General features: G+C 45.1%; 1 protein-coding gene across 4 annotated transcripts in view; it reads right to left on the reverse strand.

The window, feature by feature from the left end:
* Positions 1–15,285, reverse strand: part of KIAA1549L (KIAA1549 like) — a 295,434-nt gene that overhangs the window by 26,034 nt on the left and 254,115 nt on the right. For all 4 annotated transcript variants that reach the window (XM_067038032.1, XM_067038031.1, XM_067038028.1 and 1 more), the window contains one exon: positions 5,370–5,720. In XM_067038032.1, coding sequence (XP_066894133.1) covers positions 5,370–5,720 — 351 coding nt within the window. The remainder of the gene's footprint in view (positions 1–5,369; positions 5,721–15,285) is intronic.

Genomic DNA, 15,285 nt, shown 5'->3' on the forward strand with positions numbered 1-15,285 from the left:
TTGCCAGACGCCGGGTACTCTGTCGGTTTTCAAGGGGGGTTTCCTTGGGGCAATCCAAAGGCAAAGAGCCCCAGCCCAGGCTGTCCCAGGTAATACAGAGCGACCTACCTTCATGGACTCCTGGGAGCTGGGCAACACTCCATTGTCTGGCTGCTAGCATAACTGATGCCATCTTGGACCTGTTCTGTTCCTCCTGTCCTTCCACCGACCCTACCCAAGACTGTACTGCGTGGTAATTCACTTCTCTGCCGTCAAGGGCTTTGCAGTTAATAGATATTATTTAATGACCATTAGGTCCAGGTGGCCTCTATGCTCTGTTACTCTCCAATGATAAAGACCTTCATGATGCAGTGCCCGCACCCACAGGACTAATTACCCACCATAAGTCTTGACGTAGGAATGCACTCCCTATCTCCAAGCACGTACCCCCATACCCCAGGTTAACTATAAAATTGTCCCAGTGGCCCCCTCTGTGGTGTGGAGTGCAGCTGTGAATGCTTCTCGATCGCCATCTGCTCCATCCTACCCTGTACGTAAGCTACCCTATAATACACTGATCCATTGATTATATGGAGCTACCTGCCTCATTTTTCAGTCTCCAGATACCTTCTCGGTTTGGTGGGTTCCCTCCATCCTTGAGCGCCCATCAACACTGCCTGGGGTAGACCCTCTCCCGTTGTTCCACCTTCAGCAAACTGCCAATGACTTTTTTGTGCAATAACATTGAATTCCCATCCCCCCTCTCCCCTTCCTTTCCCGCCCCACCAAACTTGGCCAGATGGGGGCTCAGAACAGATTTGAATTTGATTTGGAGAAACATAAGAAATGCAACATTTCTTGAAGCCAAGTGTTGGGGTGGATGCAAACTCCTGCCTGATATGCCTGCATATCTCATCATTAATGAAGGTTTCAGAAGGGGTTTTTTGGTTTGGTTTTGCTTTGTTTTTGAGGGGAGAGGAGGAAAATGGGCTGTAATATTCTCAATTCCATCCTAATGGAGATGTCTCTCCTATAAGGGGCAATGATAGGAATGGACAAAATCCCATCAGACTGGATAAGCTTCCTTTTAAGATCACACTCTGAAGTTTAGGAGATTTGAGTTCTCATCAGAGGACATCCTCTGGCTCACCTGGCCAGAGGGGGGAAAGAGCATGGTCTTTGAAGTTAGAGAGCCCTGAGTTCTAACCCCTTTCTGCCAGTGACAGCTGTGTCACCTTGGGCAAGGTTCTTCACTTCTCCAGGCCTCAGTTTCCCATGGAGTACACGGGGATCGTCATGTTGACTTCATAGGGTGGGTGTTAGATCAGAAGAGACGGTAGCACTTAGCTTAATGTCCTGTATACGGCGGTAGCGCAAGAGAGGGCAGCTGGTATTGTGTTATTATTACTATTAGTTGCATCTGTAAGGCCTCTAGTGGGGAAGATGCTTTCACCCCGATCCCTTTCTCGGAATCCCCGACACCAACAGGAAGGCTGTAGGATGTTTTCATTCCTCTTGGCACAGACTCATTACGGCTGCTAGCAAAACTGGATTGGTCATTGGGTGTCAAGTCCAATTTCCTCCCAGATTCAAGGGGTAACATATGATCAAGGGTCTCCTGAACTGCAGCGCAAAAATCCCCAGCTGCCAGCAGTAACCTTCTCCACGATGTAAATGCCATCAGCCTGGCCGAGTGCATTTAGAACCACCAGCTTCCCACTATCCTACAGCAGAGCTCAGAGTGCTTCCTTTTTGGAAACTGGAAAGTGATCACAGTTATCATTCTAAATTGCCACCCTGTCCATCGATTTCCACATTATCATAGCACAGAGGGCTTGGCAAGAACTTGGGTTAAGAATCATCACTGCTACTGTGTATTGTTAGCCATTTCTCTTTTCATTAAAATAAGGCCCTCATTTTTTGTTGGCAAAAGGAAACCTTAATAACGAAAGAACTGCCTTTGATGTTGTTCAGTTTGAGGGCCCATCTCTCTGCTGTGTTACTTCTCAGTCCATTTCCATTTTTTGGAAGTATATGATGCTTTTTCTTAAGTATATGATGCTAATGTTTCTGCCCTTCCTGGCACAACTGCCAACCCTGAATTATAAGAAGCAGAACCATCCAAGTTTTCCTATTCCCACAATGACATTTTTAGATGGTTTTGTTAAATTGAGGCATATGGATGTGGGTTGCGGCATCTTCTTGCCTGTCATTGGAAGACTCAACCGGTTATTTAAGTTTTTCTCTCTGAAACCCAGATCTCTTCACAGATTCCCAGAATCTGGCCTCCAGCTAGAGGGGCCCAGCCATTCTTGAGAATCATCTTTAAGCAGAAGTGAAGTTTCCCTGAGCACAGAGCATGCTCTTAAAAGAATGTAACAGAGTAGAAGGAAAAGAAGATGTAATCTCAGAACCGTCAGGGAAAGGGAGATAACCAGTGGAACCCAGGGAAAAGAAGAGAATATTTTTATAGCAATGACTACCATTTATCCAGTAATTTGATCTGTTAGGCTCCATAGGAAGCACTCTGATTAATATCCGCTAACATGTGTTAGGTGCTTACTAAATGCCAGGACCGTGCTGAGCATCTTACACGAATTATCATCCCTTCCTCACTGCAGCCCTCTTCTCGTCACCATTGCATGGCTGAGGGATCTGAGACTCAGAGTTACGATCACTGGCTAAGGTCAGACCTTAGCTGGCGAGTGCCATTCCACTCTGGGCTGAGGGAAAATTCGGGGACGTGGTCAATGTCTGGAATCAGGAAGAATGAGCCAATGACACTGAAGTCAGGTGGATCAGTATAGAATAGATACAGGTAACTCTCCCCAGGGGACAGCCACTTTAAGAGGTAGGTATAAATGTGGTAGGATTAGAGTGTTTTCTAAATCTCAGTGAGAAAATCCCTTCTTTCCCCATAAAGAAGAGTACCAATTTAATGGGCAATTAGTTAAGAAAACTGTAATTGTGGAAACTATAATACGACTGTCATGGGAAAGTATTTTAAAGTAACAGATTTGCCAGGCTCAGTGAGCATTTTTCCAACTCTTTCTGAAAAAAGGATATTTGGAATCTCATCTGATGGGAGCATGGCCAGTGGTGGCCTCAGAGTTGCTGACACTCTTCTGGAAGGCAGTGCTTCTTGAACAGATTCAGAAAAGTTCCATGATGGCAGAGGCAAACTCCTATTCCTGAGATCTGGGCATTGCCCCAAAGTCTTCTATTTTAACTTAAACATTATATTAAGAATTTTGCATTTTATTCTACCCATATCTCAGAAAATGGGAAAATGCGAAAAAAGATGTCCCACATTCACTCTATTACCTTTATTGACGATGCTCTCTGGGTTTGCATATTACTGACTGAGGAAGATGACTCCAATACCAACCAGTTCTCCTTCTGATAATGTCGTACTTCCCCTGAACTGGCTTTTACTTAACGAAAGACCATTAACAGGAAAGACCAGGAAACAAGTATTCTGGTCCACCTGATCATTCAGCATCTCACTGCAGGTTTGTAAGTTAATATTCTTAATAATAAAGTAGTTTTTGTGAGTTTAATCAGCATGATCTGATCACCCTGGAGTGAACAGACAAAATAGAAATTCTGCACCTGCCGACTTGAGGACAAACCCTTGCAGTGATGATGAAAGCACTCAAGCAAGAGTGTCCCTGCCCCAAAGGCTCAGTTTGAAATAAACTTTGGTCTCTCCTGACAGAGTTTTACCAACAGGGAAAGGCTGGGCCAGAGGCTGACATTCACAGACAGGGCACCAACAGAAAGAGAGACTGAGGGGATTAGGAGAAGTGTGAAGGGGAGACATCTCAGGGACCTGGTCAGGAGGAATCTGGAGCAAAGAATAAGGAAATTCACAATAGTGTGTAGATTAGGTAGTTACATAGCGTAACAGCAGTTTAAGTGCCACTGTAGTGTGTGCTTTGGGGTGGGGGGTGGAGTTATCAAAAGGCTCCACAAGCCCATAGGTATCCCGAATAGTCTACCGAAAATGAAAGCAATAATACGATGGAGAGACAATGTAACAGCACAAGGCAGGTTGAGAACATGGGCTCTGTCACCAGATGGCCTGGCTTTGGGTCCTGGCTCTGCCCCTTCCTGGCTGTGTGACTTGAACAAGCTGTGTAACCTCAGTTTCCTCATTTGTGAAATAGGGATAAAACTAGTAAACTAGTACCTGTCTCAGAGGCTTGTAGTAAGGACTGAATAAATGAGTTAACATACACATGATACTTAGATCAGTACCTAGTGACAGTGAAGCACTCTATGAATGTTAGCTTTTATTGGGTAATTACATATCACAGTGACAATCTACAAAGCTCTATTAATGAGTAACCCTTGGGGATAGGGCAAGAAGTATTACAAGGGTGGAATCTATACATATACAAAGCATTGTCTATGATGGTCTGTGGCTTATAAAGCTATGTCTGTCTTTTTAAAAAGGTTATCTGTAGATGCTATGGTGATGAACTAATTACATGCAAACTAATTAAAATGGTTGTTTAAATCATGGAAGCTTTTAGTCATTAGATGCTTTCTCAGATACTGAAGTACAGTTACTACTTAATGAAATAATCGTGGCTGAAACTTCTATGGCATTTACTGGGTGCCTGGCATTTTCCTAGTACCTCGTGTATATCAACTTGGTTAATCTTTACAACCACCCTAGGATATCAGTTATTTTTCTTACCTGTTTACTTTACCTGTAGAAAATTTAAGCCCCCAGGTTACAAAGTCAGCTGGGATTCAAAGTCTAGGCACCCGCCTCCAGAGCCTCTGCTGGGAGCCACCAGGCTACACGGCCCCCTAACATGGGGCTCTGCAACACACTCTGACATTTAAACCAGGACCTTTAAACGTGGGGTTGTAGAAAACAACCAGTGCGTGAAGAGTGAGGTCAGCCCTTCACAGGAGGGATAAAAAAGGGAAGTCATTCTAAAACATATTACGGTCGGGCTTCCCTGGTGGTGCAGTGGTTGAGAGTCCGCCTGCCAATGCAGGGGCCACGGGTTCGTGCCCCGGTCCGGGAAGATCCCACATGCCGCGGAGCGGCTAGGCCCGTGAGCCATGGCCGCTGAGCCTGCGCATCCGGAGCCTGTGCTCCGCAACGGGAGAGGCCACGACAGTGAGAGGCCCGCGTACCACAAAAAAAAAAAAAAAAAAAAAAAACAAATAAAACATATTACGGTCGGACATAAGGGCTTCCTGTGTGTCTGTGTCCACAGGACTAAAAGGCTTAGGCTTGGATCCTGGGTGGAGGACGTGTGAAAGCCCAGCAAAGTTCATTTCCAAATCCCAAGGTGGCTCATCAGGAAAGTCCCCGCTCTGAAACCCCCGTCGGAACACCCGGGCACGCGGAGGGATGTCTGACTTACCGGCCGGGGCAGACTGTACTGGTACATTTCTGGGCGGTAGGTCGGCACCCACTGCACCCCAGCCCTGGGCCGCGTCATGGTCCCAGGAGCGCTGGTCACCACCTCGGAGTAGGGCAGGTGCTGGGCGGAGCCATAGGTCTCTGGGTGCCGGCTCTGGCCTGCGTGTCCTGCGGATGCCAGGCTGAAGGCCTCCTCCAGCAGCATGTGCATCTGTTGCCGGACCTCGTCGATGGAGGGCTGCGAGCTCAGTGTGGAGGTCTCCGAGTGGCCTTTCACCTGCCTCGACCGGGCGTAGCCCCGGGGCTCATTCACTCTGTCAATGTTGGTTTCCTCTATGATTTCAGGCTCAGTCTGTGGGACCAAACAAATGCCCATAGATTTGTTAATGAACTTTCCTTCCCATTAATGATGTCTCTAATTTACTCTAGAATGTTCTGTTAAGGCGCGTGTTATCAGGCATTTGTGCTAATTTATATTAGACCCTAGGCGCCCTCTCCAGGCGCCCTCTCCAGGCATCCACACGACAGGGGTAGTCAGCTAGCATTATATCAGTGAGGCCACACTACCTATGTGAACACACACAACTATCTCTGTGAACTTCAGTTTTCTGGCCCTTAAGGAATGCATCAGGCTTTGCTAATTAGCATAATGAGGATGAGAAATGGCTTTTCACTGATGACATTAGCGGTATCCTCTAAAACCTTTCAGAGACGTTCTCCACGCTTAGGCCTTTTAGGTAAAAGAATCTAGAGCATCTTGTAGTCTACACCCCAGGGGCTGGTGTTCTAGACCATAGACTAACCCCCTAAATGGTCCTGTGCCCCAGCCATTGAGGGAATTGCTGGTTGCCTGATGCCAGTTATCAGAGAGAATAACAAAACCAGACCTCAAAGCATAGTGCCCCCTGAGTCAGGAGCTCTGGGGTCAGGGCCCAGCAATCTGTGCCTTAACAAGCCCTCCAGGAGATTCTGATGCCTGCTCAAGTTTGAGACCCACTGCTCTAGAATGTTCTTCTGCCTTCTTCCAGTGAACCTTCCATTCGGGGAGCCGTTGCAGCACTCAGATGGGCAGAGAGCTAGGCCTTGATCAGCTTCCAGAGCAGGCTGCCTGGACTGTCTTTATGTTTGCCTGCTAACGAATGCTTATGTAATCAGTCTGCATGTGTGGCAGATTTTAGTCTGACACTTGCTTTTGTGATAATATGATAGTGAGGTTGCAGAGACTAGTTAATCCACGTCCACTTCAAGTATGTCCATGGCTACCACTATCTGCTAAAAGAACCTGAGGGTTCTGTGTGAATAAACTGGCATAGATCACTTTGCCACCCTGCTCTCCATCCATGACACAAGAAACAGCTGTCACTTTAGGAAAGTTAGACAATACAGATAAGCAAGAGGGAAAAAAAATCAAAAGTCCATTTACATTTGGTGTAGTTATTCCATTCCTAAACCTATCTGATTTTGTGGGCACACTCCTCTTCCGTGCACACATGCCCCTTTAAAAAGATTTATGTGTTTATATCCTGGTTCTGGGTGCTTATAATTATTTTACAGAGTGAATATTTTCCTACCTGGGTTTCACAGCTTAACTGCTGTGTGACTTTGAGCAATGCCTTAGCTTAGGTTGCCCCCAAAAGCAGAACCTGAGACGTACATTTGTATACATATAATCCATTTTGGAAAAGAATTCCTGGGGACTGGGGGCCTAGAATGAGTAAACCGGGGAAGGAAGAAAAGCCAGTCAAGGGTGCGGTACTGAGTTAATGATTGCTGTGGGCCACAGAGGCTTAATCCCTCTGGGGACCTCTGAGGAATAAGTCAATGACTGTCCTTGCACTCTGAGATCTGTGCAGGAGCCAGGTGGGCAGAATGGGGTCCCACAGGTGTTCCACAGAATAGTGCAGAGAAGCCTCAGGGCAAAGCTAAGAGATGAGGAACTGTTAGGGTAACACAGTCAAGCTGCTACTGTGCATGCTGCAATGACCAGATCTAAAAGGCGATCCGAGAAGGTAAAAGGGCAGAAAAGATGTTCCAACCAGGACAGTTACTTAACTTTTTGATGTTTCAGTTTCCTCATCTGTAAAATGAGGATAATAATAAGACCTGCCTCAAAGGGTTTTATAAGGAATGAACAAGATGATAGAGGTAGAGTTTAGAACAGCAGCACATGGTAAAAACACAGTAATAGTAGCTTTTGTCGTTATCATAATTGTCATTATTATTACTTTTATTCATTCAACCACACGTTACTTCTCACAGATAAAGCACTCATATATAGGAATGAGCACAGCAAGAAAATGTCATCAGGCAACCCATTCATTAAAGGGACCCCTTCCCTCCTTAAAATCTAGATGTGGAAGGTCAGAACTACATTATTTTCCATGTTTTAAACATTTATACCAAACCAAATGTTTAATGTTTTAAACATTAATACCAAACTTTTCTTTGGTATTAATACACATGCATTAGAGAAGAAATAAAAAATACAGAAAGCATGAAAAAGAAATTAGACATTTCCTGTAATCTTATCACACAGAATTAGGGCTTGGCTATAGTTCAAGATCAAAAGACAAGATTCTCTGTGGACCTGCAAGTCTAGATTTATCAACATATATCAACAGTAATTCAGAATACTATTTTTATATTAACGCATGCAAGAAGAGATTATGGAGTAGAGTGCAAAATTACCTTCATAATAATAAACAAGAACTCAAAGACATTTCATGCCTGGGTGTATGCCCCCAGACCCTAGGCTGGGGACGCCCCGGAGCCCGTATGCATCGGGGTTCTTTAGCAACTTCTGAAAAAAATTTTCTTACAACGCTTAGAACATTGTGAATGGAATTTCAGAGCCGGAAGGGACTTTAGGAGACCATTTAATTCAAGCCCCATTTTACGGATGAGAAACTCAAGGCCAGAGCGGTTAAGTGACTTACCCAATGTCCACCAGAGGTGGCAATGGCAGAGCCTTGCTCTCCCAGCTCCTGTCCCTTGCACATCTTGCCGCACCCCATTACCTCTCACAGTTCCCTGTCAATGCTGGTTGCTACCCACACACGGCCCTTCCTCCTCACATCCCCAGCCTCCCGGATAAATAATGGATGCTTAGTGCTAAACCACTCCCAGGTGGAAGGTCAATGGTGCTGAGGAGGGCTAGGATTTTTCCCACACCTGAGCTGGGCTATACATTTCCAGTCATACTGGTGGATCGATTATTATGTGAATTTATAGTTATGACTTCAGCAGGGCAAAAATATATTTCTTAGCAACAACTTCCTACTCACCCATTCTCCCAGGAGCCCTGGGGTGGGGCTGTACTGAGTTCAGGGAGGGGTTCTCTGAGTAAGCCTCAGGGAAGATACTATCTTGGCTGGGGAGGTGGAGACATTCTCCAGAATCCCATTGTATCTACCCCGTAACAAACCAACGGAAATCAACCTGCGCTTCCACCCCCCACCCCGAGTTTTCATTTTGCGTGGGCAGGGGTCTCCCTTTAACTGGAGGGTAACCCAAGTATGACCTCAACAGGTTGGTGCTAAAGAACTCCTGTTTTCCCACTCTTCTCACTTGCTCTTTTAGCCTCCTGATATCTATAGATGGAAACAAGATGAGCTCTCATTATATCCTGGGATTTCCCCTCTTCACACTTGATTTGCTTATTTAATCCTGAGCAAGTCTGGATGCTCTCTGAGCCCATGTCACTTGTCTCTCATGAACTTAGCACAAGACACTTGGCATTCAAGAAAGCTTTGTGAAATTGAACCAAAATAAAAAATTCTGTCAATTGCCCATGGAGTAGAAAGAATTTGAGGTTAAGATAAAGAGCCCTCATTCCCTAACAGATTTCCCCCAACACCGCAGAGCCACAGGCAAGCCAGTGAATTCCCTACGCCTCAGGCTCCTCACCTGAAACACGGGAGTGTTAACCATGGTCTGGGGAAGTCCCTTCTGGTTCTCGCATTTACTGTGATTGAGGTTGATTTCTTGGATGCTACCTGCTCTAAGAGAGCCCAGATTCCTCCTACAATCATCGTGCCTGGGGGGAATCTGATGTCCACTCATAAGGGAAAACCCTCTGTATCACCTCCTTCCCTACCTCAAAATATCCATATATGAGTAGTGATAAGTTTGTTCTTTTACTTAACAGATAATCATTTATTTCAACCCTGTGCTTGGCCCTGCGTTGGGATCTGCAGATACAACAATAAATAAGATAGTGTCCCAGCCCTCAAAGAGCTCCCAGTCTATAGAAGGAGACAAATAACAACAACAACAATAATAACAGCAGCTAACATTTACTAATAGCTTATGTGCTAGACACTGTTATAAGTGCTTTATATAGATCCATTTTCTCCTTACAGTAATCTATGAGGCAACAACTATGCCTATCCTTATTTTACAGATGAAGACATTGAGGCATTGAAAGATCAAATATGTTGCCCATAATTGATGGAGCTGCATTTTGAACCCAGAGAGACTGATTCCCAGCACCCAAGCTCTTACTCACCACATACATAAACAGGTCCATTACCGTAGCACAGATATTGGCTCTGGCAGAGGGACAAACAGATATCTGTGACCAGGAGGACAGACTATAAAATTATAATTGAGAAAATCTACCTTATTGATTACCATAAGGACGTAAAGTATCAATATGCAAATATCAAGCGCTTAGAAGAGGGTCTGGCAGACACTCCCATGTTATCTCCTCCTCCCCACAGGCTGCGGGTTCCTTTAAGGCAGGGTCAGTGTCTTTTTGTTATATCCACAGCCTCCAATTCAGAGCTTAGCCCAAAGCTGAAACCAGTAATTGCCTGTTAAGCAAAAGAACTGAACAGAGCAGGTGCTCAAAGTTACTTGAGGACCTGTGATACGCTAGCCCTGTGCTGGGTTTTCCACTTGCGGTCCCTCACCAATCCCTGAGGGCCGTATGGTTGTACCCATTTTCCAGATAAGGCATATGTGTCAACTGGCCTAACCTGCTCCAAGTCCTTCTTCCTAACTTGTACAATTTTGAAAATACCTTTTGCTTTTATTTGACAAAAAGAGGGAGACAGGCACAAAGACACATCCACATCTCCCAGTGTTGACTGATGGCTGGCTTGGGTACAAATGTCAGTGGTGTATCTGGGACAGAGAATATATATACATATATATATATATATATATATATATATATGTATTTTTTTTTTTTTTTGCTGTACGCTGGCCTCACTGCTGTGGCCTCTCCCGTTGTGGAGCACAGGCTCCGGACGCGCAGGCTCAGCGGCCATGGCTCACGGGCCCAGCCGCTCCGCGGCACGTGGGATCTTCCCGGACCGGGGCACGAACCCGTGTCCCCTGCATCGGCAAGGGGATTCTCAACCCCTGTGCCACCAGGGAAGCCCCAGAGAATATATTTTTAAACCTCCTTAACTTGGAGTTTATCATACTAGCCTCTCCAACCTCATACTCCAGAGAAGCACTGGGGAACTATTTTTTTTTCAAATGATTTTTAAAAATTGATCAAGATATACTTCAATAGGGCTTCCCTGGTGGCGCAGTGGTTGAGAGTCCGCCTGCTGATTCAGGGGACGCGGGTTTGTGCCCCGGTCCGGGAGGATCCCACGTGCCGCGGAGCAGCTGGGCCCGTGAGCCATGGCCGCTGAGCCTGCGCGTCCGGAGCCTGTGCTCCGCAACGGGCGAGGCCACAGCAGTGAGAGGCCCGAGTACCGGAAAAAAAAAAAAAGATATACTTCAATAAAAATTCTAAAAAATTAATCAGGGAATGTCTGTTCATGGTAGAAAATTAGAAAACACAGATAAGCAAAAGGAAGAAAATTAAAATCCATTCTAATCCTACCACCAGAAATAACTAATGTTAACATTTTGACCTTTGTGCATGCCCTTCCAGATGTTTTCTATGCATATGAAATAAGATGAAGATTATGAATGGTGGTACATTACCGACACCCTCCTCTCTACTCCCCCACCTCACCCATCACCCCACCCCAGGCAGCTACAAAGAATGTTGACTTGGCCCATGTGTTTCTCCCTCCTCCTCTTCCAAGGAGAGTTCACCACTTGCCACAAGCTTCTCTGGCTTTTGTGATGGAGAATAGGAAGTGGGGGGGGAGCAATGAGGCAGAAGGGGAGTGGGGGCAGGATTTTTTTAGTGGGATTTTGGAGAGAGATGCAAAAGCAGCAATAAAGCATGTGAATGGGAAAGGAATTAAGGAAGTTGAAAAAGTATTACTGGGCATGACTCGATAGTTTTCTTGTATCAATATATGAAAATATGAGTAAAGAAGTAGAAGTATTTAAAATCTACTTTTGTCGACATAATTCTTTTGAGTTTTGATACTTTCTCAGAGCCATCTGGGTCATGATTTTATAAACAGAATAATCACACACATATAAATTTTATAAATATATATAAATTGAATATCCCATTATATAAAAATCTTCCTATATATATGAATATATATGTATTTACATATATAATGGAATTATATATAATATTTGGAAATCTTTTATACAATATTACAAATAAATATCTGTCAATAAAAATATGTACTTTTAGGAAATAACCTTAAAAGAGTTCATAGCATTCTGCTATATCGAGTTTTCAACCTACTTTTTAAAAATTTATTTATTTATTTATTTTATTTAGTTAATTTATTTATTTTGGGCTATATTGGGTCTTCGTTGCTGTGCACGGGCTTTCTCTAGCTGAAGCGAGCGGGGGCTACTCTTCGTTGTGGTGCGCAGGCTTCTCATTGTGGTGGCTTCTCTTGTTGCAGAGCATGGGCTCTAGGTGTGCAGTCTTCAGTAGTTGTGGCACATGGGCTCAGTAGTTGTGGCTCGCGGGCTCTAGAGCTCAGGCTCAGTAGTTGTGGAGCATGGGTTTAGTTGCTCCACGGCATGTGAGATCTTCCCAGACTAGGGCTCGAACCCTTGTCCCCTGCATTGGCAAGTGGGTTCTTAACCACTGCACCACCAGGGAAGTCCCTACAACCTATTTTTTTTTTTTTTTTTTCTTTGCGGTATGCGGGCCTCTCACTGCTGTGGCCTCTCCCGTTGCGGAGCACAGGCTCCGGACGCGCAGGCCCAGCGGCCATGGCCCACGGGCTCAGTCGCTCCGCGGCATGTGGGATCCTCCCGGACCAGGGCACGAACCCGTGTCCCCCGCATCGGCAGGCGGACTCTCAACCACTGCGCCACCAGGGAAGCCCCTTACAACCTATTTTTAACTATCCACTATTTTAGGTGGCTTCCCAATATTTTACCATAGAAACAAAGCTGAAATATGTATATTGTGATTAAAATTTCGCATATAACCATAAATTTAGCCTTAGGTTAAATTCCTAGAAGTAGAGGAAACGCCCATATTTAAGATTTTGGATATTCATGGTGTTAAGTGAGCTCGGCTGAGACCCGGGAATCTTTGCTGCAGTGCTTGCACCTGGACAAACATCTCCAGCAATAGAATACAAAGAAACTATAAGGGACTAAAAATAACTACACACATGTGCAGTTGGGGCAAATGATGAACAATAAGATACAAAAAGGACACAAACCATTTCTGAGGCGCCAGGAGCAAAAGCAGGGCCCTGCGGATGATCCCTGCACACGGGACCACCAAAGGGGTGGGCAGGCCACCTAAGCTACGCCTCCTGCCCGACCCATTAGATCCACCCTCACCCTCACCCCACTTCAGGAACCAGCTCACGCCCCCCACCTCAGGGAGTGAGCAAGGGCACGTGTTTCTTGTTCTCACGCCCTCCTGCTGCAGCACGAGTCCCAAGAAAGCCTTGCCTGAATTCCTAGTCTGGTCTCTTATCAATTTCTATTGAGTAAAGAGACCGAAGACCTGTGCTGGCAAGCTAAGTATCCTCAGCAGCAAAGGCCGCAGGAATTTAGAAGAAATTAAGGTCATTTCTTCTCCATATCTGAACACATGGGCCTCTGGGCTTCAGCTTTAGGGTGCCCACCGGACGGAGTAAACATCTGCGATCCTTTCAACGTTGTTTAAAAGAGCACACCTGGGGCTTCCCTGGTGGCGCAGTGGTTGAGAGTCCGCCTGCCGATGCAGGGGACACGGGTTCGTGCCCTGGTCCGGGAAGATCCCACATGCCGCGGAGCAACTAAGCTCGTGAGCCGTGGCCGCTGCGCCTGCGCATCCGGAGCCTGTGCTCCGCAATGGGAGAGGCCACAACAGTGAGAGGCCCGAATACCGCAAAAAAAAAAAAAAAAAAAAAAAAGAGCACACCTGGGGCTTCCGTGGTGGCGCAGTGGTTGAGAGTCCGCCTGCCGATGCAGGGGACATGGGTTCGTGCCCGGGTCTGGGAAGGTCCCACATGCCGCGGACCGGCTGGGCCCGGGAGCCATGGCCGTTGAGCCTGCGCGTCTGGAGCCTGTGCTCCGCAACGGGAGAGGCCACAGCAGTGAGAGGCCCGCGTACCGTAAAAAGGAAAAAAAAAAAAAAAAAAAAAAAAAAAAAGAGCACACCTGTCTCACACACCTAGGAAGGCCCACACAGTGGCTAAGTATTCATGTGCCTTCAGCTTCTTTGACACACCATGGGAACAAACTTGAAGGAAATTATAGCCCTGCTAGCTAGGAACCCTAATTATCTTCTTTCTGGAAAATATTCCATCATATTGCCTGGTCCTAGAACACATTCTGTAGCCCTAAGACCATCAAAATTTAAAACCAGCATTTTTTTTTTTAATCAGACAAGTAATGAAAAGACAATCCACCAACCAGGAGAAATATTAGGATTTGTATCCAAAATATATAAGGAATTCCTACAAATAAATAAAATGACAACATCATTTAAAAACTGGGCAAAAGGCTTGAATAGACACCTCATTAAGTAAGGTACATAAATGTTCAATAAATGTACGCAGAAGTGCTCAACATCATGAGTAATTAGGGAAAATATATCATTTCACATTCACTGGAATGGCTAAAATTAAAAAGATTAATCACAAATGTTGGTGAGATTGAGGAGTAGGATTAGAACTGTCATGATGCCAATGGGAAGTAAACAGCATAGTTTGTAAACCTGTTTGTAGTTTCTTAAAAAGTTAAACATACACCTACATTGGGACCCAGAAATTCCACTCCTACATCTTCATCCAAGATAAATAAAAACATATTGTCTTAGTCTGCTCCGGCGGCTAGAATAAAATCACACAAACTGGGTGGGTTATAAACAACAGAAATTGATTTCTCACAGTCCTGGAGGTTGGAAGTCCAAGGGTGTCAGCGTGGTTGGGTGAGGGCCCTCTTCCAGGACGCACACTCCTCACTGTATCCTCACATACAGGAAGGGGCGAGGTTGCTTTGCGGGACTCTCTTTTATAAGGGCGCTAATCCCATTCATGGATTCCACACTCACGTCCTGCTTGCCTCCCCAAGGCCCCACCTCCTAATACCAACATACGGGGGTTAGAATTTCAAAGCTTGAATTTTAGGGACACACACACATTTAGACTACAGTACATATGTTCACAAAACATATATGTGAAAATGTTTACAGCAGTTTTTTTCTAGTAGCTCCAAACTGGAAACAGCCCAAATGTCCAACAATAGGATGATGGATAAATAGTGGTATATTCATACAATGGAATAGTACTCAGTAACAAAAAAATAAACTACTGATACAAGCAAAATCATAGATAAATTTTCAGCAAGAGAAGTCAGACACAAAAGAGTACATACTGAATAATTCCATTCATATCAAGTTCAAGAACAGGTAAAACTATGATAGTTGATATCAGAAAAGTGGTTGCCATTTGAGGTCGTGGTGGTAAAGACTGGCTGAAAGGAGAAATGAGGCAACTTTCCGGAGGTGATGAAAATGTTCTACATTTTGATTGCACTGGTGGTTACAAGGGTATATACATTTGTCAAAGCCCATCCAATTGTAC

The sequence above is a fragment of the Kogia breviceps genome, chromosome 7 (genome assembly GCF_026419965.1).
Source record: "Kogia breviceps isolate mKogBre1 chromosome 7, mKogBre1 haplotype 1, whole genome shotgun sequence".
In the NCBI taxonomy this organism is placed as follows: domain Eukaryota; kingdom Metazoa; phylum Chordata; class Mammalia; order Artiodactyla; family Physeteridae; genus Kogia; species Kogia breviceps.